The sequence below is a fragment of the Hemiscyllium ocellatum genome, chromosome 42 (assembly GCF_020745735.1).
Source record: "Hemiscyllium ocellatum isolate sHemOce1 chromosome 42, sHemOce1.pat.X.cur, whole genome shotgun sequence".
NCBI lineage: Eukaryota > Metazoa > Chordata > Chondrichthyes > Orectolobiformes > Hemiscylliidae > Hemiscyllium > Hemiscyllium ocellatum.
The window spans coordinates 30,781,376-30,807,670 of NC_083442.1; the positions used below are offsets into that span (position 1 = coordinate 30,781,376).

Genomic DNA, 26,295 nt, shown 5'->3' on the forward strand with positions numbered 1-26,295 from the left:
TTTTCCAATCCATCCTAAACATGTCTTTTAGAACATTGCAGTGATCTGGTTTTCCCAAAGAAATGCTATGTATAGGCCAGAATGTTTCTTGTGCCTAAGAACACTGTTTTAGGGACTGGGTTGACATTATCTAAAAGGTGCAGTAATCTATTACCTATCCAACATGGGGATGTTAGAAAATGGAAAAGACCAATTTTGTTTCAAATACAGATGGCAGCATTGCAGAGGAAAGTCAAATTTTTGAGCATGAAAAAGTTGCATTTCCCTGGATTTTCTGTAACATTGCACACAGGCTGGAGAGCTCGTTATCAATAAACATAATGCAATAGGACAGGGCTTCCAAGAGTTAAATAAATTATAAACTTCACACAGGGGAGTGTTCACCAGCAGGATATAATAAACAATGCTGGCTAGAATACACAACCGGGTCCATTATGCACTGAACTGAACGATGGCCAATAAAACCATAGCATTTGTACATTCTTTACTTTCACTCCCATCTGGTAAAAGGGAGAAAGTTATGGAAAGGCTATTCAACTTAATCTCCTGTTTTTGATCACAAAATTTGCAATGCCAGGCTTTTCTCAACTATACAGACCCCATCCATGTTCAGGTACCACCTGTTCCTGTGGGTCATTAAAAATCTTACCAGGTTGATTAAAATATCTACACAATTAAGAATATTGGCGCCAAATATAATGCAATACAAGGTTAGCTTAAAGTTTTGCTTCAAAAATCTATGGTACAGATTTGTATAGCACCTTTACTTATAGGAAAACTGTCAAAGATGCCTCAAGGACATTAACAGAACTTGGCATCATGCACAGGATATGGCAGGTTCTTTTAAAGACTTTCTTGAAATGGAGGTGAGTGTACCAAGAGGGCAAGCTTCTGAGGGTTAAACGCCATAGCTTAGAGCCTAGACTGCTAAATGAGATTTTACTAAAATCAAATCCCAATCATGTTTTGTCTTTGGCTTCAAATTTTGTCTTTGGGCAGGGGACAGTGAAAGTAAAAAGAAAAAGGAGAGATTGCAAGTGAGGAGAACAAACAGCATAAAAATTAGTAGGGAGGGGGTGGATGTCCAGCATCTATGACCTGCACCCATAAATTAGCAACATCAACATGTTGCAGAGAAGATCAAGGAGGTTTCATTAAGAAAAGACATCCAACAGATGGAGTTTGTATCATGGTTGAACTTATTCATGTAAAAGGAGAAAGTGAGGACTGCAGATGCTGGAGACCAGAGTTGAAGTGTGGTGCTGGAAAAACACAGCAGGCCAGGCAGCATCCGAGAAACAGGAGAATCGACGTTTCTGAAGAAGGGCTTATGCCCGAAACATTGATTCTCCTGCCCCTCGGATGCTGCCTAGCCTGCTGTGTTTTTCCAGCATCACACTTTGCAACCTATTCATGTAAAGCCAACATGTAGAATCATCCAGATTTGCAGGGGTAGCCTGGAACTGAAAGACCTTTGATCACAGTATTTAAACCCCCTCTCCACATTTCAAACAACAACCATATTATCCACCTCCAAATCATCAGTATGCTCAGGGGTTAGTGCAGTTCAGAATGAGGAATTTCAACTGAGCTTTGTGGGGATGACATAATACCACAGCTCAGTTTGTACCCGTATGAAACAGTGTCCTAAAAGGCACACAACAATTTGGCTTAGAACGCTCAAGTCTGAGCCCCCAAGTCTGGATTCTGAATTGTTTGAAATCTTCCTAACTTATTGGGAGGACATGAAACCTTTGCATTCAATTACAGGCTTCACGCAGTACATACATAAATATTCCAGGAATTTACACCACTAAAACCACTCAGCGTATATAAACATTCTTTCATGTCTGCACTACAATCAGAACTAAGGGTTAGCTAAATGAAGACTATTAAATGAAATGAATTAGATGTTTCAGAAACCTTCATTTCCCGAAAATGCCACGTTAACCTGACTGTAGGATCGTGCATCAAGCACATTACCACATCAACAGTTAGCATCTTTATGGAGTAGCAGCTTCTGATAGCCAGAACACAATCCATGCAAAATTGAAACTCTATTCAAATACTGGGGGTGGATAAAGACTAATCAAATAGGTAACTTCACATAGCAGTCAACCTGATTTCACTTTACTCAGGCAGCTGACAAAAGTAACACAAAAACCTTTCAATCTTGCCTTGTAATCACTAACCAACCATGATTTTACATTTTATTAATGTAAAAGCAATTTCCATCAAAATGGCAGTCATAGCTCATCTCTTCAGTAATTCAAAGAAAAAATTACACATGAAAGGATTTAAAAAGTTACAGCTTGAAAAACATTTATAAAATAAAATATCATTTGGCGTACAAATAGGCCTTTACAACATGGGATGGGACCGGTTTATTTTCGAAAACTCAGTTTTTGACTGCAATTTCAACTTGTGTGGGGCAAGTGTGAATTAGTGAAGCATATCTTTTCTATTATAGGAAACCACACAAATAATAACTACAAAATGGAACTGCAGGTTAAGACAAGTCTAAACAACAAGGATAACCGTTGCTCCATTTTATAATGTTTTCACAATCTGGTTTAACCACTCATTCTAAATGCATTTGCCACAACCTGTCAAAAAATAAGTTTTGCAAAACAGACTGGTTAATCTGTGGAACTCATTACCACAAAGTGCTGTGGAGGCCAAGCCACTGAATGTATTTAAAACAGATAGGTTCCTGATTGGAAAGTGGATCAAGAGTTACAGGGAAAAGGCTTGAGAAACACATTAGCCACGATCGAATGACAGAGCATACTCAATGGACCAAATAGCCTACTTCTGATCTTACATCGTATGGTCACAGAGGTTCTGCACACAGATTGGAATGGCGATGCACTAACTTCTAGTTTTGGAGAACTTGGAGGTCCACACATCAAAAACGAAACAGAGAAAGTACTGGTACTAGCTGTGCGAGCATTACTGCCCCATCTCTCATTGACCTCAAGGTTATGAAATGTGAACTTCTTGAATTATTGCTGTCCATGTGGTGTTGGCACACAAAGGAAGTCAAAATTAGTCAGTAAAAAGCAAACTTGGGAGAGGAAATCCGAAGGAGACAATTCAGATATTAATTTGTCAAGTATTGGCATGAAAATATCTGGAGAAAAGGACAAATACAAAAAAAAAAGGCATAGCTAATCAAATGGCAATATGGGATAAATAACAACTTATTTCCCATTGTTGGTGCTGCATAAGATGTATTATAAAACTTCAAGGTTTTTCATATCAGCTTCCATTGAAATACTTCTAAGGTCAGAGCATTTGCCATATAGGCATTGAGATTTTATTGTAAAGTTTTATCTCCATTTTCACATTAAATGAGTAAATGATTGAATACATTTCAGTTCACAAAGTACCACTCATAAATAGCACTTAAATAAAACTCCTTTCCACATTTGGACACAAATTAGAAAGTTATTCTATTAATTCTGCCAGCTGACTAAATCTCAAATAGCTCCTCAAACCACCATCTATTTTTGTAAATAGGTCCAGCACTTTGCAGCCTAACATTAACTGCACTAGTTCAATACACATATTACAACTGAGTTCCAAGTAAAACAGATTAGGTAAACCAACTGTAGCGTCACCTAGAGCAGTGAGAGATTATTCTTAAGTGTGCAATTTTATGCTGCATCACAAGTCATCTTCTCCTGTCTTGATAGGGAACAAAGTCAATACACAAACTACGAAGCTAGGCCAGATCTCGGCCAGCTAGGCCAGGTTGGAAGACCCGGTGTGTAAATTCATGGCTGACTATTCCCCTGCTCCTCAGGTGCTGCCTGACCTGCTTTGTTTTTCGAGCACCACACAACTCTACCAATCTGCATCCCCATTTTAAGTGATTAAAGACTTAACAGCAATCTAGGTTTGTTCAATACATCGCATCAGTTGTATGATGCTTTGATCTTTTACTATAAATTCTGCGTCCTATAATCTTGCCCCACTAGCTACCTGACAAAGGAGCAATGCTCCAAAAGCTTGTAATTCCAAATAAACCTGTTTGACTACAACCTGGTGTTAAGTTTTTTACTTTGTCCATTGCAGTCCAACACCGGCACCACCACATTATGTCTCTCAACCCAACAGGGTCACATTGCACATGCCGGAAGCTCTGTGCATGCACATTGAGAAACACTTGACTGATTTAAAAAAGGCAGCGTCCAAATGAGCACAAATAAATATGAGCACACAGGATGGAATGACTTCACTGGCAGGGGTACTGCACAATCTACCGAGGTTTTCAGGGTGTCAGCATTCTCTCAATGTTACACAAAACTACTATATTTGATGCTCACATGATTGTTGCACGGATAACCTGTACATACCGAGTGCAATGAAGATAAAAAATGCTTGACATAATCGATCGAGTCTGGCTGATTCCATAGAGAGAAAGCATTAATGTTCCAGGTTGATAATCCAGAATCAGAACCCGATAGGTTAGATCTGCTTCCCTCTACAGATGCTGCATGACTTAAGTATTTCCAGAATTGTTGGAAATATTTCACATTGCCAGCACCACAGTATTTTAGTTTTGTATGTGCGCACTGCAAGTTGTGCAGTATTCACCATTGGAACAGAAATGCATGCAAATCAGATCAACCGCCATACCGCAATAAACATGGGAAGCCTGTTTATCACAGGTCTCCCCGTTCAGTTTCAGGGAAACTGCCAGAGTTCCAAAAACAAAATCAAGCTTTTGAGCAACATAACAAATAGAGCCACCTAATTAGATAAGACCAAATGACCTACCTTAAGATCCCAGGAACCTATTCAAGGAGCAAATAAATCAACATCCCTGCTTCAACTCATGCTATAATAAATTACCTAATCATTGTATCCTGGAATTTGCTACATGTAAATCAATGACAATGAAATTTAAAAGTTATTGTTTGTGAGGTGCATTAAGATCCCTTTTGGACATGGCAAGGCACTATTGATGCAGTTTTTTTCCCTCATCAGCATTTGGAAAAATCTGTAAATCAAAAGGAGATTCCTCTATGAGAGGGGAAAACAAAAGCATTAGAGATTGGTGGGGGGAGGGTGATGAAAAACTACAAAGCCACCAGAGAGAGAATTTCCAATTGTTCCATGCAGAGTTATTCATTTGCCCAAGGGTGAATCACACAAATCAAACTGGTAAATAACATGGAGTAGACTACAATGCTAAAGGGATACTCTTTATGCCGTCTCATGACAACCTTTCCCACACCCTGAATCAAGTTGCAAAGCAGAAACTACTGCAGGCCAGCTGCCCATCAGCAAAGCAGTCACTGGAACAAAAGATCCACTTTTGAAGGCCATAGCATAAGTGACAACTTTAGTGCCACATTTTTGATGTTGACCAAGCTTGGGGGTCAACAAGTTTTGCAAAAACTACAGAAATAAATTAAGATCAACTGTTACAGATCTATAAAAAAAAGGCAAAAAGATGTGAAGTGAAAAGGCCAACTTTTAAAACTAGTGCTTTAGGTTGGATTTCTGAATGCCAACATCTAACAATTAGCTTGTTTCTTGTGGGACTACAATAAAAAGGGAGCTGCATGAATAAACAGAAAATAGACTTCGCTCCCCCAAGGAGAAAGCGAGTACTGTTGTGCTTTTCCAGTGCCACTCTTCCACTCCGCTCCCTCACCTTGTTCTGCTATTCAATAAAATTGTGATTAATGATCTGACCTCATTTTTACATTTCAGCCTGACCTTCCCGCAAAGGACTTCAATCAAGAAACCATTAATTTCTGCCCTTAAAATATTCAATGACCATGTCCCCACCACACTGAAGAGTTTTAAAGATCAGCAAGTGACAGGGTGGCTCAGCAGTTAGCACTACTGCCTTAGCACCAGGGACCTGGGTTCAGTTCCACCCTTGGGTGGCTGTGTGGACTTTGCACATTTTCCATGCCTGTGTGGGGTTCCTCCCACAGTCCAGAGCTGGGCAGACTATGTGGAATAGCTATGGGAAATGCATAGGTTGGGTGAGTGGGTCTGGGTGGGATGCTCTTCAGGGAGGTCAGTATGGACTTGACAGGCTGAAGGGCCTGCTTTCACACTGAAGGAATTCTATGATTCTATGACACTCCATAACAGAACACCACAGCGCAGTACAGGCCCTTCGGCCCTCAATATTGTGCTCCGCAGTATATCACTCCTCAATTTAAAGCTATGTCCCCTCATGCTAGCCATCACCATCCAAGGGAAAAAGTATGGACAGTGAGAGCCTATCTAACCCTCTGACCATCATATGTGTCTTTATTAAGTCACCTCTCAACCTTCCGTCCAAAGAAATCAGCCTCAAGTCCCCCACAGCCTTTTCCTCCATACCAGGCAACATCCTGGTAAATCTCCCCTGCATCCTTTCCAATGCTTCCACATTCTTCTTATAATGTGGTGACCAGAACTGCATGCAATATTGCAAGTGCAGCCACACCAGAGCTTTGTACAGCTGCAACATGACCTCATGGCTCAAACTCAATCCCTCTACCAATAAAACCTAACATACCGTACACCACCTTAACAACCCTAAAAACCTGGTGGCAACTTTCAGAGATCTATGTACGTGGACACCAAAATCTCTCTGCTCATCCACACTATCAAAATCTTACCATTAACTCCAGTACTCTGTATTCCTGGTACTCCTTCCAGAGTGAATCACCTCACTTTTCCACATTAAATTCCATTTGCCACCTCTCAACCCAGTTCATCTACATCTCTCCAACCCTCAACATCCTTCGGCACTATCCACCGACCTTAGAGTCATCCATAAATTTACTAACCCATCCTTTTATGCCCTCATCCAGGTTATTTAGAAAAATGAACAGCAGTGTCCAAAGAGATCCTTGCGGTCCACCACTAGTAACTGAACACCAAGATGAATATTTCCCATCAACCACCAGTCTTCTTTCAGCTAGCCAATTTCTGATCCGAACCGCTAAATCGCCCTCAATCCCAATACCTCCATATTTTCTGCAATAGCCTACCGTGGGGAACCTTATCAAACGCTTTACAGAAATCCACATACACCACAATCGCTTTACCCTCATCCACCTGTTTGATCACCTTCTCAAAAGACCTCAATAAGGTTTTGAGGCACAACCTACCCGTCACAAACCGTATTCACTATCCTGAATCAACTTATTCCTTTCTAGATGATTATAAATCCTATCTCATCTCTTACAACCTTTTCCAACAATTTACCCAGAACCGAAGTAAGGTTCACTGGTCTATAATCACCAAGGTTATCTCTACTCCCGTTCTTGAAAAAGGGGACAACATTTGCTATCCTCCAGTCTTCTGGGACTATTCCTGTAGATAATGACGACAAAGACCAAACCCAAAAGGTTCTGCAATCTCCTCAGATTCCCAGAGAATACTAGATAAATCCCATCCATCCCAGAGGACTTATCTATTTTCACTTTCCAGAATTGCTAACACCACTTCCTTATGAATTACAATCCCGTCTAGTATAATATCTCAGTATTCTCCTCGACAACATTGTTTTTTTTACCTGTGTGAATACTGATGAAATTTAGCACCTCTCCTACTTCCTCAGATTCCACGCACAACTTCCCACTACTGTCCTTGACTGGCCCTAATTTTTCTTTAGTTATTCTTTTATCCCTGACATACCTACAAAGCTTTAGCATTTTCCTTGATCTTACTTGCCAAAGATTTTTCATGTTCCCTCCTGGCACTACTTAGCTCTCTCTTTAGGTCCTTCCTGGCTAACTTCTAGCTCCCAAATGCCTTCACGTCTCTCAAGCCTCTTTCTTCCTCTTGACGAGATCCACAAAGCATTTTTCCTCCTCTTAAATGGGAAACCCGTTGTTTTTAAAAAGATGCCAAATGAGTATTTTGCATCAGTATTTACTGTGGAAAAGGACATGGAAGATGTCGACTGTAGGGAATTAGATGGCGACAGAGGAGGAAGTGCTGGATGTCTTGAAACGCATAAAGGTGGATAAACCTCCAGGACCTGATCAGGTGTACCCTAGAACTCTTTGGGAAGCTAGAGAAGTGATTACTGGGCCTCTTGCTGAGATATTTGTACCATTGATAGTCATAGGTGAGGTGTTGGACGACTGGTGGTTGGTTAACGTGATGCCACTGTTTAAGAAGGGTGGTAAGGACAAGCCAGGGAACTATAGACCGGTGAGCCTGACATCGGTGGTGGGCATGTTGTTGGAGGGAATCCTGAGGGACAGGATGTATATGTATTTGGAAAGGCAAGGACTGATGAGGGACAGTCAACTTGGCTTTGTGCGTGGGAAATCATGTCTCACAAACTTGATTGAGTTTTTTGAAGAAGTAACAAAAAAGAGGATTGATGAGGGGAGAGTGGTAGATGTGATCTATATGCACTTCAGTAAGGCGTTCGACAAGTTGCCCATGGGAGACTGGTTGGCAAGGTTAGATCTCACGGAATACAGGGAGAACTAGCCATTTGGATACAGACCTGGCTCAAAGGTAGAAAACAGAGGGTGGTGGTGGAGGGTTGTTTTTCAGACTGGAGGTCTGTGACCAGTGGAGTGCCACAAGGATCAGTGCTGGGTCCTCTACTTTTTGTCATTTACATAAATGATTTGGATGAGAGCATAAGAGGTACAGTTAGTAAGTTGCATTTGACCCCAAAATTGGAAGTGTACTGGACAGCAAAGAGTTACCTCAGATTACAACAGGATCTTGATCAGATGGGCCACTGGGCTGAGAAGTGGCAGATGGAGTTTAATTCAGATAAAAGGAGGTGCTGCATTTTGGGAAAGCAAATCTTAGCAGGACGTATACACTTAATGGTAAGGTCCTAGGGAGTGCTGCCAAACAAAGACCTGGAAGTGCAGGTTAATAGCTCCTTGAAAGTGGAGTCATGGGTAGATAGAATAGTGAAGGTGGTGTTTGGTATTGAGTATAGGAGTTGGGAGGTCATGTTGCGGCTGTACAGGACATTGGTTAGGCCACTGTTGGAATATTGCATGCAATTCTGGTCTCCTTCCTGTCGGAAAGATGTTGGGAAACTTGAAAGGGTTCAGAAAAGACTTAAGGATGTTGCCAGGTTTGAGCTATAGGGAGAGGCTGAACAGGCTGGGGTTGTTTGTCCTGGAGCGGAGGTTGAGGGGTGACCCTAGAGGTTTACAAAATTATGAGGGGCATGGATAGGGTAAATAGGCAAAGTCTTTTCCCTATGGTGGGAGGGGAAAGAGTTGAGAGACCCGAGGGGCAATTTTTTTTATTTTTTTTTTACAGTGGATGGTACGTGTATGGAATGAGCTGCCAGAGGAAGTAGAGGAGGCTGGTATAATTGCAACATTTAAGAGGCATTTGGATGGGTGCATGAATAGGAAGGGTTTGGAGGGATATGGGCCGTGTGCTGGCAGGTGGGACTAGATTGGGTTGGGATGTCTGGTTGGACCGAAGGATCTGTTTCCATGCTGTACATCTCTATGATGATGAGTACCATAAAGGCAACATCCTTTCAGTATCCACCTGTGAAGTCATCTCAGCATCTAAGTTTCATCAAGGTTACCTCCCATTTTTCTAAAGTCCATTTGATATAGGCCAGCCTGCCCAACCTTCCCCCATTGGATAGCTCTTCACATCCAAGGTGCCAGTTGACCGAGTCTCCCGAGCTGCTTTAACGTACTTGGATTATTTTTTAAACAAGCAACCAACTGTACACAACTCCAGATGTGGCCTCACCACCCTCTACACAACTGCTGCAAAACATGCCAAATTTATTTTCCATTCCCTGTGGAAAAAATAACAGCATTCGATTTGCCTTCTTGATCACTTGCTGTACCTGCACACTAACTGATTCATGCACCATGATCCTTCTGTATCCGTTAAGAATTTCTCTCCATTTAAAAATGTACTATTTTTCTATTCTCCCTGTCAAAATTGACAAGATCACTTTATATTTTTCCTATAATACTCATTTGCAAATTTGGTTCCTTTATTCATGTCACTGATAGAAAATTGCAAATAACTGAGGTCCCAATATTGTCTCATAGCATACTACTTATATCCTGTCAAGAGTAGGGCGCTCGAAAAGCGCAGGTCAGGCAGTATCCAAGGAGCAGGAGTTGATTTTTTGGGTATTCTGCCAAACCATTTAAAACAAGCCATTTGTACCCACCCTCAACTTCCTACTAGCCAGCCATCCTCTTTCCACTTTCTTGATATCATTAACTCTTATCTTGTGTAAGAACTTTTGATGAGGTATCATATCAATTACTTTCTGGGAATCTCAATAGATAACACCTTGTGGTTCCACTTGTTGCTGGTTATTTCCTCAAAAAGGCGGCTCATACATCAAACCAAACATGATTCCTCTTTCCTCAAGTTATGGTAACTGCCCAATTTCATTGCAATTTTTTAAAGTAACCTGACATTACTGCTATAATAAAACCCAGCAATTTCCCGAAGACAGATGACAGGTTAAACGTACTGAATTTGCCTGCTTTCTAGCACCCTTCTTTCTTGGATAGGGGAGTTACAATCACTACTTTACTATCTGATGAGACTTCTGTCGGAGTCTAGGAAATCATGTAAAGTTAAAATCAGCAGGAGCCACCAGTTTTAGTGCCTTCGGTTAAATCAGTCAACATCAGTTGACTCATTTTGTTCTAATTCTCAGCACCTCTCCCTGGTCATACTTGCTGAATTTACTCATTCCCTTTCACATTCAGATTCATAATTACATTTCAGATATTACCTGCAGTCAGTACAGAAGACAGATGTAAAATGTTGCCGTGGACGTTATCCTCCAGAACATCCACAGCACAGGGGTTAGCACTGCTGCCTCTCAGCGCCAGGGACCCAGGTTCGATTCCAACTATGGGCGACTGTGTGGAGTTTGCACATTCTCCTTGTATCTGCGTGGATTTCTTCCCACAATCCAAAGATGTGCAGGTTAGGTGAATTGGCCATGCTAAATTGCCCATAGTGTTAGGTTCATTAATCAGGGGTAAATGTCAGGGAATGGGTCTGAGTGGGTTACTCTTCAGAGGGTCAGTGTGGACTGTTTCCACACTGTAGGGAATCTAATCTCACTCAAGATAATATTCTTGAATATTCCAAAACAGTCTTAAAAGGTCTGCCGCTCAATCCTTATTGACCTATCCCGTAACCGACTTTCCCAGTTCATTTAAATACTGACTCTCAACCTCTTTGCTCCCTTAAACTGAATGTGAAATTCCATCATAATGTAAGCAGGCTACCTTTACTCAGCTAACTAATCTTGTCTCATTGCAGATTATCAGATCCAGTATGCCTGCTGTGTATCCTAAACAGCAGGAATCAGTGCATGGACACAGCACTTCAAGAGCCCAAAATAAAACAGCCTTGAAAAAGTGGCTTTACATTATTGAACTGCAGCAGTGCAAACTCCTGAATAACACCATTCATGTTCCCCAGATGTCCCAAAGGCCTCATAAAACAAATAGCAATATTTACACAGCACCTTGAATATAGGGAAATGCTACAAGACATTTCACAGGAGCAGTAATCAAACAATTTTGACACTGTTGCGCACACGGCCAGCTGAGCAAAAAGGAGAGCAAGAGCGTGAGCGAGAAGTGATGTAGTTTAGAATGGAAGTCTCAAATCTCACAGCTGAGGCGATTGAGAGCATAGTAATCAACATTGGAATGATTAAGAGCTGGAGAGAATGAAGTGTGAAAAACTAAAGGTTGCCAAAGTTGTGAGCGCGAGAGCTCAAATTCATTAACAGTGGAAGATGTAGGTCACCTAGGAGGATCATTTATCTCAGAAATTCAACTTAACTATCAGTAAACTCAGTATGGAATAGAGAGTCAGATTTTAAGAACTGATGACTTTGTGGAGATATGAAAAGGGCGGGTTTATAATTCTTCTCAGCAAGGAAGATGCTTCAGGTACATTAACACAAACTCAGTTAGAAGTGAAACATATCTCCTGACAAGTTGAGTGATACAGGGAGATTCTTTAGTTCTTCAATTTTAAACATACAGGTAAACAGAGTTAATCAGTGGTCCTAGTTTAGCTTTCTGTGAAAAGCCAAAAATCTTAAATCAAAACCTTTGAAACATCTCACGAAGCAATTTCAGCTCCCGACTTTCTTACTAATACAAACATCTATTTGGCGAAACCAAAATCAGCACAAAGCCCACCTCCCAAGCTCCCTCATTGCCACAGCAAATCATTTTTCCCACCTCTTGAGATTTCAAGTTCTCACTGGAATACATCTTCATTGGGATTTAACTTAATCCTACTGCTATAAGTGTCAAGAAATTTGCAGTTGGCATGAAAATTTGTAGGGTGGTAAATAATGGAGGAAGCTCTAAACTGGGCCTGCTCTATCACCAAACTCTTAACACCCTACACCTGAAGGAAGAACTCCTCATATTCCACTTTAGGATCCTGCAACCACACAGGATCAGTGTGGATTTCACCAGTTTCCTCATTTCTCCTCCTCCATTACCCCCATCCCAAGCCTCCAACTCAGCATCACCCTCTTGATCTGTCTGTCACCTTTCCCATCTATCCACCACCCTCCTCTCCGATCTATCACCTTCTCTCACATTAATCTACCTATCACATTCCCACCCCCATCCCCCTCCCATTTTCTCTCAGCCCCTCTGGCCCACAAGCCTCATTCCTGAAGGGCTGAATCCAGAAACATCAATTCTCCTGTTCCTCAGATGCTGCCTGATCTGCTGTGCTTTTCCAGCACCATATTCTCTACTCTGATCTCCAGCATCTGCAGCCCTCACTTTGTCCGAGCTGTAAACTACAGAATGATATCAGACTGATCAGCTGAGTAGAGTAGAAGCAAATGGATTCAATCCAGGAAAACAATTGTAGAAATGGACTGCAGGAGAACCAAAGCAAGAGGATACACTAATGAAAGATTGGACCCCAGAAAGTACTGAAGATGAGAAGGACACTGGTGTCCACATTAACAGACTGGATAAGGTAGTAGGGCAGGAAAGGTGGTGAAGAAGTCACATGGAATATGTGCCTTTATAAGCAGAGATACAAAATGCAAGTGGTAATGCAGGAAATGTATAAAAACAAGTTAGGTCACAATTGAGTCACTGGTTGCATCTCTGGTCACATTATAGCATGGACATGGCTGCACTAGAGATGGTACAAAGAGTTGCCAGCATGCTTGCCTGGGTTGGAGCATCAGGGCTATGTGGAAAGATCGGATGGAATGGGTTCTTTACTGGGAGTCAGCGGGAGCTGTGAAGGTTAAGTGTAAACCTGATAGCATTGGCAATGCTAGGTAAGGGGTAAGTGTAGGGGAGTGGGTCTGGGTGGGTCGCGCTTCGGCGGGTCGGTGAGGACTTGTTGAGCCGAAGGGCCTGTTTCCACACTAAGTAATCTAAAAAAAAGAGAAGTGCATAAAATTGAGGGGCACAGGTAGGGTGGAGAGGAAGACACTTTCCCCATTAGTAGAGGGGTCAATAATCAGGGAGTGTAGATTTAAGGTCAGAGGTAGAAGGCTAAGGAAGGAGAGAATGTCTGAGTCATTGAGCCATCAGTATATCTCAATTCACATCAGGTGCATACTTTTGGGAATCACTGGGTGATGTTTGAAGACAGACTGGCTTTTTGTCTCAATGAACCGGAACCTTTGAAACACAGGGTTATCTGAAATGAATAAGATATGAATAATGATGACATCTCTAGAAAGGATTTGGTTGAACTCGGGGGGAGGGGCTCAGCAGAAAGCCAGAACAATGACTTTTGTTTAAAATTTAAAAAGTCCCTCTTCAAAATTTTCTGACTGCAGATTTCAGGCCAACTGAAGTACACAATTCCAGAGCACAGCCTAGCTAATTAGTTGGAAAAATGATCCTTTGCCTCCTTAGTTCCCCCACCCTAATGAACCTGGTACTCTTCTAGTCAGTAACTGACGAAGCAGTTTGACTCTTTCAGAACAAGTGACCTGCCATGGCACATGACCTTGTGAATTTCTAAACATTGCATTGTAACAATAACAGGCACTACACAAAAGGGAGGCAGGAAAAATACTCAGCAAATTTGGTCCTGACATATCATTCTTGTTAATATTGCAGCATGGTCTTCTGACAGTATTAGTGTTAGGTTCATGTTAGCTTTTAGAATGTGAGCTGTTATTTTGAAGCCAAATAAAAGATGCAAACAGAGGAGTTGAGTGACAGTGCACATCTGTCAATTATAGTTCTAGAGCAGTTTATGCATGGTAATCATCCCTCAACCTAAAAATGCATTTTCAAAGTACTAAAATAAATATTTCTTACTGCTCGAAGTACTTAAAATTTGAACATTGAGGAATTCAGCACATAGTTCCAGGTCTGGAATTCTCATTCACTGATCACCATTGAGATAAATGACCTACAACAGGCAGATGACTGCAATAACATTGCTTACTCTGCATGTTAGAAGCACTGCTTGTCCTCGAATGTTGCCAAAACAGAATTTTATCAACTCAGACCAAGTCAAAATATTCTACCTCATGTTGAGAGGGGGACAATAATGGTAAATGGTACAATACTGGTAAAGTTAAGACTTGTTCACATTTACCTTGAAATTCACTGTCACATTCAAAATTAGTGGCCATTTGCAAAGCACATTAATCTTTCTGCAAAGGCATAGTCATTGGAATGCAACTGTGGAGAAACCTTGAAATGGAGTCTTATGAAGTTTATGAGGAGAAAGTGAGGACTGCAGATGCTGGAGATCAGCTGAAAATGTGTTGCTGGAAAAGCACAACAGGTCAGGCAGCATCCAAGGAGCAGGAGAATCTACGTTTTGGGCATGAGCCCGAAGAAGGGCTCATGCCCGAAACGTCAATTCGCCTGCTCTATGAAGTTTATGTCCTGCCAAGAGCCAAATGCTACCTGCAGCCTGAAATTGCTACTTGTCTGCGTTGGCTGGAGCCCAAATAATTGCACTCATTAGGAAGCCAGGACTCACTCCAGTGGTGAAAAGCAACAACCAATCCACAGGTCAGCTAACTTATGGCACTACAAGTTACAAGAACATCAGTAAGGCATTTGACAAGGTTCCCCATGGGAGACTGGTAAGGTTAGATCTCAGAATACAGGGAGAACTAGCCATTTGGATACAGAACTGGCTCAAAGGTAGAAGACAGAGGTGGAGGGCTGTTTTTCAGACTGGAGACCTGCGACCAGTGGAGTGACACAAGGATCGGTGCTGGGTCCTCTACTTTTCGTCATTTACATAAATGATTTGGATGCGAGCTTAAGAGGTACAGTTAGTAAGTTTGCAGATGACACCAAAATTGGAGGTGTAGTGGACAGTGAAGAGGGTTACTTCAGATTACAACAGAATCTGGACCAGATGGACCAATGGGCTGCGAAGTGACAGATGGAGTTTAATTCAGATAAATACAAGGTGCTGCATTTTGGGAAAGCAAATCTGAGCAGGACGTATACACTTAATGGTAAGGTCCTAGGAGTGTTGAACAGAAATCTTAGAGTGCAGGTTCATAGCTCCTTGAAAGTGGAGTCACAGGTGGATAGGATAGTGAAGGCAGCGTTTGGTAAGCTTTCCTTTATTGGTCAGAGTATTGAGTACAGGAGTTGGGAGGTCATGTTGTGGTTGTACAGGGCATTGGTTCGGCCACTGTTGGAATATTTCATCCAATTCTGGTCTCCTTCCTATCGGAAAGATGTTGTGAAACTTGAAAGGATTCAGAAAAGATTTTACAAGGATGTTGCCAGGGTTGGAGGATTTGAGCAATAGGGAGAGGCTGAACAGGCTGGGACTGTTTTCCCTGGAGCATTGGAGGCGGAGGGGTGACCATATAGAGGTTTACACAATTACGAAAGGCATGGATAGGGTAAATAGACAAAGTCTTTTCCCTGGGGTCGGGGAGTCCAGAACTAGAGGGAATAGGCTTCGGGTGAGGGGGGAATTATATAAAAGAGACCTATGGGGCAACTTTTTCCACACAGAGGGTGGTTCGGCTTTAGAATGAGCTGCTAGAGGAAGTGGTGGAGGCTGGTCCAATTGCAACATTTAAGAGGCATTTGGATGGGTATATGATTAGGAAGAGTTTGGAGGAATATGAGCCAGGTGCTGGCAGGTGGGACTAGATTGGGTCGGAATATCTAGTCGGCATGGGCGGGTTGGACCAAAAAGTCTGTTTCCATGCTGTATATCTCTATGACTCTATAACATGATTTACCAACTGTACCTATTGCTACATTACATGACTTGAGGCCAACCTGCGTCTAAGAACTCTGAAAACACAAAGGAAATTGAAATAGTCACCAAGCCATAATCTAAGTATAAATATTAAGTTATAGCAACACCACTTTTTGTAATTATTCCATGGAATGGGAGCATTGTCGTCAAGGCCATCATTTTGTTATTCACCCCCCAAATGTCTAAATTGGCAGTAAGTCATCTTCTTGAATGGCTGTAGTCCATAATATACTCATATTGCTTTAAGGGAGTGTGTTTCAGGACTTTAACCCAGTAAGAATGAAGAGGCAATGATATAGTTCCAAGCCAGGATGGTGAAAAACCTGCACAAGGTTGCAGGTGGTCGCATTCCTACTTTTCTACTGACCCTGTTCTTCTAGGTGTAGAGGTCTCTGGTTTGGAAGGTACTCTTGAAGCCTTGACAAATTGCTGCAGTGCATCTCGAGTATTTAGTACACCGCTGTCATTACAGTAATGGAGGAGGAAATTAATGGTTAAGCTCATGGTCGGGATACCGAACAAGCAGACTTGTATGAAGTGAGAATGGAAGTTTTAATTAAAGCAGTAAGCTCCAACACTATGAACTAACAGAGATGAAGTACAAAGTAAACGTCAAACATACCAAGATCCAAGTTGCTATCAGTGATGACATGCACGACCACAGCAACTTCAGGTTCAGGCTATAACATGCTTCAACAGATTCCATTTTTGGGTTCCTCCCCAGTTTACTTTCCACAAGCTAGACCCACAGGCAGTTTCAACTGATCAAATTGTGCACATGCACACGAGTATTGCAATTAACTATTCCATACAGATCTGGGATATTTTGGCTACAGAGGTATCAGAATACAGTATTCCCCAAATTCAGCAACTCCATAAGATAGGCATGTCAGGCTGTTAAAAAATGGCCTCTACCCATCGAGACAGAATGCACAATTAATAAAACAGAAGAAATTTCACTCAATTTTGTAAGGTATTTTCAGGTGCAGCAAAATGGCCTTTGTAAACAGATCTGCTCTGCAGATTAAATACATTGTTAGTGAGTTTTATAAACCAAGTGGCAATTTGTAAATAAAAAGCAACATTTGATTTTTATAGTAAATATTTTTAAGAGTTGTATTCTAATTTAATGAGGGGTGTGTCAAAGAATTATTGACAAATACAAAAACAAATTGAATTTTTCCAGTGAACTTTCACTGAGGAATTATGACTAATGTAGAATCTAAATACTGTCCTTCCTTGGAGATCAATTCCAATCCAGTTATTTCTTTCTAGTTGCTTGGTTTGAGTCATTGCCACAGGATACTGTGTATTGTGTGAACATGACAATGAGGTCAGTGTGCACTGCACACTCAAATGCACAAAGTCAATAATAAAACAAAAAGGTAGTCCCAGCCTTAAACATTCAATGCTTTGCTTTTGAGCTAGTAGTTCATCAGAATACATGATATTTAAAAAATTGAAATTGACATTTTCAGTGGTCTAAAATTTTTAGGACAAAGCTTAGGTGGTATTTGTATGAGCAGCTGCAGTATGGTTACAGGTTTGTGGCTACGATTCAATCTCAAGCATACACAAGCACTTACTGTCCACTGTTAATTTTCAGAAGAGCAGAAGGGATGTCAGGTGCTTCCCCCATGGGGAAGAAAAAGGTGAATCACACGTATCATGCATAGAGCATTGACAGCAACATTGCTGCTTTGGGAGCACAGTGCAATATGGGGGAGGGGTATATTAACACAAGGACATTTTCTTAAATCTTTCCAAGCACCATTTGCTACTACAAGATGCAGTGAGAGAAAAAAAAACAGGAAGAAACATTTTGTTTTTAAAAGTGGAGAGAAAAGGCTGACTATCAAATCTAAGGCTAGAGAAGCTACAGTCATCGTCTGTAAATTTTACAGACAGAAAGTTAGCATTTCTTTTTAAAAAACGCACAGACCATGAATACATCTGCAAAACTGAAAGCTACCATCATGCTGCCTTTCATGTGTATGAAAAGAGCTAGCCAGATTTAAAACAGCACCAGATAGCAATACTGTACGCCAATTATTGGCAATGTGAATAGGCCCATGGTGAATAGGCTCCATCCAAAATATAATAGACTTGCGTGGATGTCAATAGGTTGCTGACAAATTGCCAACATTCACAGCTTACTTTTAATTTCTGCAGATTTCTATGCAACTGTGGCACACAGGCAACTTAGTAGCACTTGTTGAGTTTTTCCAGAATCCTAGAATCCCTACAGTCTGAAACAGGCCCTTCGGCTCAAGTCTACACTGACCCTCTGAAGAGTAACCCACAACCCCCAAACCCATGCCCCTACCCTATTTTTACCATGATTAATGCACCTAACCTACACATCCCTGAAACCTATGGGCAGTTTAGCATGGCCAATCCACCTAAACTGCACATCTTTGGATTGTGGGAGGAAACTAGTGCACCCGGAGGAAACCCATGCAGACACAGGGAGAATGTGCAAACTCCACAGACAGTTGCCCAAGGCTGGAATCGAACCCAGGTCCTTGGCACTGCGAGGCAGCAGTGCTAACCATTTGTTTTTGTTACAAAGGAATGACTGCAGTCAGCTGGTGCTGACTAGGACAGGAGTTTAGCAGCAAAGACACCTGAAAAACAACATACTTTTAAATAGTTCTAGCTCAAAGATATATCACAAATAAGGAAGAATGATTCTTGCACAGGGATAACTAACTTGGTTAACCATTGTTAGGTTAAGGAAAATAGCAAATTGAAAAAAGGGGGCATGGATTACTGGTAACCTAGAGTGTTGAGAAAATTCTTAAAAAACCAAAAGGTGAACACAAAAAAGAAACAACTTTCAAGGGTAAAAATGCAATTTAACTTCATGGCTAAATTTGTAGTCTAGTAACTAAAAGCCGATCTGTTTGACTGGGTGTAGTTATAGTCACATTTCTGAAACAGAAGCCAGCTGAGACACACTGGTGAAGCTAGTTAACTGAACAACTGGTTGTTTCCAGCTTGAATTGAACAGCATTTCAAGCCCCATTCTAAATAAATCCAGGGGCACAAAAAGGAAATAAATACATACATACATAAATAAATAAATAAATACATAGAAAGAGGTGCTAGGGAAAATAATGGGATTAAGCGCTGACAAGTCTCTTGAACTTGACTGAATGCTGACATTCAACCTGATCTCCTAATGTAGCAGCTCGAGAAATAGTGGATGTATTGGCAATCTTCCAAGAATCCTTAAACTCTGCCTATTTTTCTGAATATGGGTGTTTTCCAAAGTTAAGCCATTAGCTTAATCCTTGTCAAAATATTAGAGTCAATTATAAAGGGATATAATAGCAGAAAATTTAAAACTACATCAGCTAATCAAACAGATTAGCGCAACTTTGTGAAGGGAAAACTCTACCAAAGTTAATGGAAAGCAGATAACATGCAGGATAAAGGTGAACCAGTATTATTTTGTTTCTTGAAAGATGTTTGATAAGGTCTCACATCTTTGGTTACTTAGGAAGTTAAGAGCCTATGACGTTGGAGGTAGCCTTTTACTAAGAGGCATGGTGGCACAGTGGTTAGCACTGCTGCCTCACAGCGCCAGGGACCTGGGTTCAATTCCCACCTCAGGCGACTGACTGTGTGGAGTTTGCACGTTCTCCCTGAGTCTGCGTGGGTTTCCTCCGGGTGCTCCGGTTTCCTCCCACAGTCCAAAGATGTGCGGGTCAGGTGAATTGGCCATGCTAAATTGCCCGTAGTGTTAGGTAAGGGGTATATGTAGGGGTATGGGTGGGTTGCGGGTCAGTGTGGACTTGTTGGGCCGAAGGGCCTGTTTCCACACTAAGTAATCTAATCTAATCTAAGAGGATTGGCAAATTAATAGAGACAGATAGTTGGGATAAAAGGGCCCATTTTCAGATTGTGACACTACAATGCTGACTGGTTAACATATTACATATTCATGGAAACACTTTCTGTCTAATATACCTTACTAATCAAACTTCAAAGAGTTCGATTTCTCCTCAAATGAACCCAGAAGTGACTGAAATATTTGCAACTGTCTACAGCCAGAATACTAAGGGGATGATCCTTCTCACCTTCCGAAGGTCATTCCTATGCCAAAATTGAAAATTCAATTCACTCCACTGCTATCAAAAACAGCTGCACATACATGACACAAAGATAATGGGCCCTGACAACATTTCATCTCACCTAAAAGATTTGCACTCTCAAATAGTTGTGCTTTTGGTAAACTCTTCCCAGAATTACATTACAATCAACCCAATTAATAGCCTATTTCCAATCCATTCTATTGGCCGAGTAAGCTTTTACCATAGGACACAGAAGACACTGGATAGTCTTGGGCCAGTTTTCCCCAGGTATCTACCCAAATGCTGCACTTCGCCAAAGTGGAGGAGCAGTATCCAGGTGTTGAGCAACTAGAGATTTGCCATCAGGGGACAAAAAGGAAGCCAGGCAAAGACAGCAAAAAGGAGCACCCACTCCATTCCCATGATCACCACCTGCCCCAAGTATAACAGCCTGCAGCAACAGCATTGGTCTGTACATCCACCTACAGACTCTGTGGATAAGAATCATCCTCGTTAAAAATAGAAGACGGAGCAAAACAAGCAACAAGCCAACTTTACCTAATCACAGCTCAATGCCTTATGCATTGGATAATTTTAAAAAGATGTAAACCTGAAAATATTCAAAAATTCTTTTTCTTCTTCTTCACAGATGCTACCTTGTCTGCAAAGTATTACTAGCATGTTCACTTTTATTTCAGTTTCTAGCATCTGCATTTTGTTGAATACATTGTGGCTAAACAGTATTACTTTCTACACAAACAAGATTAGAATCATGAGAAAACATCAGCAATGTGGCCATTACAGAGGGCTTTCAGAAGGTTGAAATTATTACAATGTGTTTAGCTCAAGATTAAATGCATACTCCAAATTCCTTTACAGCAAGCCAGCAACATATCACATCAGGATAGTACAACCCCTAAAAACATCAAGGCACTTGCTCCTTTCCCAGATCCAGTAGGATAAGATAGTCCCTTGCACAATGCCATTGCAGTAAGTAACAAATCAACTGACATCTAAGGACATATATTACGGAGAGAATAACCAAAATATGCATGTCACTTGAATACATAATGGCTTATTTGCGGTTTACAAAATAATGGATGATGCTAAATTATGAGGAGAATTCTATACAGGTTTCAACTGCAAAAGGATAGGCTAGCCAGCAGATGCCTTTAGCAACAGTGTGTTCCTTTGAGATTATCATTGATTGAAAGGTTGAGATCCCAAGTGTAGGAAGTTGGCAACTCAAGCAGTCCACTCAGAAATACAAAGTAACTTGCAAGTCCAGCCATTCCCAAAACTGCAGTATAGACCAACTGCTGGGCAATCAATTTATGGACAGAGAACACAATTTCATGGAATTACAAATGCTACAGAGTCTATGCTGACAACTGGAGATTGTCCCAAGGGGCATGCACAAGATGCTTTAATCACTTGCAACTTAATTCACAGTGAGGCTTTTTAAAAAAAATTAGTACATGGTTTTATTAGCTTTCTTATGCTTTATAGTGTCCATGATTATAAATCAATTGATGATTTAATGCTAGATTAGTACTCCTGAAGACAGACAAGTGGTCTTCTTGTCTTGCTTGCAAATCTATCAAATTCCTATCAACATCTTGGGACTCATCATTGGCCAAGAGCTGAAATGAATCAATATAAATAGTGCAAGAGCAAAAACATGTCACACCAGATAACCTGCCATGGGCGATTCATGTCCCAACTGCCCAAAGTCACTCCATCTCCAAGGCACAAGTTCAGAGTGTGAAGGCATCTCTAAGTGTCTAATTGGTGCATCTCAATCCTTCCACCCAATTAAAAATGATCTTGATTTGAAATATTAACATTTCTTCAATATCACTGGGTAAAAATGCTGAAACTGCTAAAGTATTGTGAAAGCACTTCCAAAACAGGAATTGCCTCGAGTCAAGCAGTTGACTTTTCATCACCTTCGAGGAAGATAGCCTTACCAGCAGCCAACATCCCACAAATTAATTAAAATACACTTCTACACACAAGTCCAAAAAAAATGTAAAGCTACTGATTCCTGATACTGATCAAGGACCACAACATCATAGTAAAAACCTTTTCAGAATAATGTCTAAAGTACTTCTGATATTCTTTGAAGAAATGCCATGTTTGGAGGATTTGAGCTCTACAGGGAGGTTGAATAGGCTAGGGCTGTTTTCCCTAGAGCCTCAGAGGCTGAGGGGTGACCTTTTAGAGGTTTACAAAATTATGAGGGGCATGTATAGGATAAATAGACAAAGTTCCTTCCTGGGGTGGGAGATTCCAGAACTGGAGGGCAGAGCTCTAGGGCTGGTTGGGGGGGGGGGGGGGGGGAAATATGAGAGAGAGACCTAAGCGGCAACATTTTCACACAGAGGGTGGTACGCATATGGAATGAGCCTCCAGAGGAAATGGCAGAGACTAGTAAGATTGCAACAGTGAAAAGGATGGGTATGTGAATAGGAAGGGTTGGGAGATATGGGCCGGGTGCTGGCAGGTGGGACTAGATTGGGTTGGGATATCTAATTGACATGGATGAGTTGGACCGAAGGGTCTGTTTTTGTGCTGTAGATCTCTGTGACTAAGTTTTAAAGAAATGCACCTGTGTTACTTATGGTGGGTTACAGGTACCAAGAATTGAGATATTGGGCCACTACCCTCAAATACAGGAGTTTAACAATCTTAACTTCTGACTGGAAGCAATAACAGACATTAACATAGAAAATTCATCATTTTAAAAGACAGCTTGGAACAGTGCATTTATTGCAATCTTCATTATACATCCAAGCAAAATGTTGAGGTCCTGGAGACTGCTCTATCCAAACATCAGAGAATTGAGCATGGATATGTACATTTTTGAGCTTTGACAACCAGCCAATAGAATAGGTAGTGGGTAAGGAGAGGGATGAAGAGATGAAAGGAGAATCCTACAGATATGGTGCACAGTATCATAGAAATGCCCAAGGCACTGCATTAAGCCTGAATAAACCATCCTGGAATCAAGGATAGGCTAATTTCTGAGTGGTCTGCAATACTTCAGCATTTCCTTTGTGATTTAAACAAACACAGATTCAAAATTGCTGAAGGGCAAATTTAAAAGAATATGGAAGGTTTTCTGTATAGAAAAAGTTTCATATAGGAAGAATAGTAGGCCATTTAATTACATAAAGGTTTATAATATCACGAGAGGTTTAGATAGGGTTAATGGTAAGTATCTTTTCCCTACGACAGTGGGTTCCAAGAGCGGGAAACATATTTTTAAGATGGAGAGGGGCAATTTGTTTTTTTTTGGTAAAAAGGTGGGTCGCATGTGGAATGAGGAAGTAGTGGAACAAGCAGAGTTACAATGTTTAGAAGACACGTGGATAAGTACTTGAAAAGGAAAGATTTGGAGAGATATTGGCCAGGAGCAGGCAGGTGGGACTAGCTTGGGATTATGCTTGGCATCAAAAATTTGGACCAAAGGGTCTGTTCTGGTGTTGTGTGACTATAGGTGTGAGATCAAATAAAATGAAGAGGTATGGGAGAGAAGGGAATTTCACTTTTTTATATAGATGGATCATTGAAAGCATCCTATCCAGATGCATCACGGAATGGCAACTGCACTACCCAAGACCACAAGAAATTACAAGGAGTTTTGAACACAACTCAGTCCATCAAAAAACCAGCCTTCCTTCCACTAACATCACCTACACTTTCCACTGCATTTGGAAATAGCCAACATAATCAATGACCACTTCAACCCATTATACTCTTTCACTCACTTCCATTAGGAACAAGATACAAACATTTGATAACACATACCAACAAATTTAAGAACAGCTTCTTCCCTGCTGTTATCAGACTTATGAGTGGACCTCCTGTAATAGAGTTGATCTTTCTCTGCACCTTCTCTGTAGCTATAACACTATATTCTGCATTAAGTACATTATGGTATTTGTCCAATTAGCATGCAAAGCAGGACTTTTCACTGTATCTCAACACATGTAACAATAACAAATCAAAAAAAACTTTTTAAATAGGAAGAGAGAGCAAACATTTCTCCATAAACATAAAATGCAGTTCTATTTGTGACCACTGCACAGAAAAAAAGGAATACCCTGCAAGAGGCAGTCTCAAATACAAAATTGCCTCACATCAGCTACCTGATAAGTACATTCATAAAGAATGAAGTAAAAGATAAAAGCAGGATATGATTAACATTAACACACACAGGTTATGACCTATGAAACATGACTATAACCCTGTATGAGATCAACCACTTACCAGATGGTTTTATAAAAGACACAGGTGTAGTTTATGATAAGAGTAGGCAAGTCAACAATTACAGGGCAGTTGAAAGGGAGCACACATGGTATCTTTGAAGTTTCAATTCTCACCAGCATGAAAGATTTACACAGCATGTGTGCGGTGTTAAAATCTTATTTAAAAAAACTAACATACTCCATTTCCACATTATACACCAAAGTAATTATTTTAAAATATCCTGTTTAGACATCTTGACACCTCCAAAGCAGGTAGGACTTGCACATAAACTTCTTGCCCAGAGGTAGGGACACTGACACTGCACCAAAAGAACCTTCTACGCATCTATTTATGCTATTTTGAATAAAAGCAGAGGAGCGAGTCCCTCTACAGAGCCGGCAAAGGCTTGACTGGCCACGCGGCTTCACCGTGTTATGAGACCCAATGACTCTATTCCAACTTATTCTTCAACCTTACCTGAATAGCTGCAAATGCCAAAGCAGCCATAATGACGTACATCATGATTTCCTGTAGCTTATTCACCACTAGAACCTTGCATCCCTGTGATTAAAAGAACAAAATAATGAAAGCACTTTGTTTTCCATATCTCTCCCCCAACCCCTCAGTATTCAGCGAATCTTCCAGATTTCAGCCAAGTCATCATCCGTATGTGAGAACCACAGATCCTCAAAGCATTTGCATCTGAAGCCAGAGGATAATTAAATCAGAGATATGAGTGGGTTTTTAACCTCTTCATCCCTCTACTTCATGATAGCAGGCACTACAACCACCCTGGATAAAGGTAAGAGGGAAGGAAAAAAATCAATAGTCCATTATTGTAAATTTAAGAGCTCGCACAGGCACCAAGCATGCATGGAACGCTCATTCCTTTTTCACAAGAAAGCTAATCACTCACTTAGGATATGCCACAGTTAGCAGGTGAACTGAAAGGAAATGTTTACTTTTTCAAAATGTATCATGGGTTATGAATTGAGGTTTATAAATTGATAATCAAAGAAATGCAAGAATGTTCCAGCATACACTAACTGCAATTACAGATTGCATGTAAACTTCAATTGTAAACTTCTACATGAATTCAGTGGGCTGAATGACCTCCAGCATCTCACTTTCTTTCCCCGCTAGCCCCCCCCAAAAAAAGCAAGCTGCACAAAAATATTTGTGAATCTCTGTTTCAGATTTTGCTTTTAACTGATAAAGTGGAGAATTATTTATCTTTAATTTCCTTTATCTAAAGTATATCAGACTTGATTTTTAAAAATGTTCTGTGAGCGACACTGGGGAGAGCTGCATTTGCTCTTCATCTTTGTTTTGAGAAAATGGCAATGGATCTGTATATTCTAGAACATTAAGAGACAGCCAGAGAGTTATGCATAGATTGAACTAAGAGTGATAGGTTATTTTCCAGAAAAGGCACCAGTGAACCACTTTTTTTTTAAAAAACAAAAAGGAATGAAATCCATCTGCTTTTATTTTTTTTTTCTTCCTTGGTGTCAGCCCATAAGTAACCAGATTTACTTAGTTCAGTTACACAGCCTACATGGGGTCCATGAATGCATTCCAAGTCTGGAGTACGACCTGTCACTCCTCTCGCCTGCTGCTATATGACAATGTATAATGCCAACAGTTTGTTGGGCCCAACTAAGTTTAATTTGAATATTTCTTTAGACAAATTTATATTCAACATTACTTTGAAGTGATATACATCATCTTATGTTGA

The 26,295-nt window shown here is 40.8% G+C and overlaps 1 protein-coding gene across 1 annotated transcript in view; it reads right to left on the bottom strand.

Annotated features, from left to right (window-relative positions):
- Positions 1-26,295, bottom strand: part of LOC132834729 (tetraspanin-3-like) — a 45,973-nt gene that overhangs the window by 1,011 nt on the left and 18,667 nt on the right. The window contains exon 6 of the mRNA XM_060853693.1: positions 25,035-25,118. Coding sequence (XP_060709676.1) covers positions 25,035-25,118 — 84 coding nt within the window. The remainder of the gene's footprint in view (positions 1-25,034; positions 25,119-26,295) is intronic.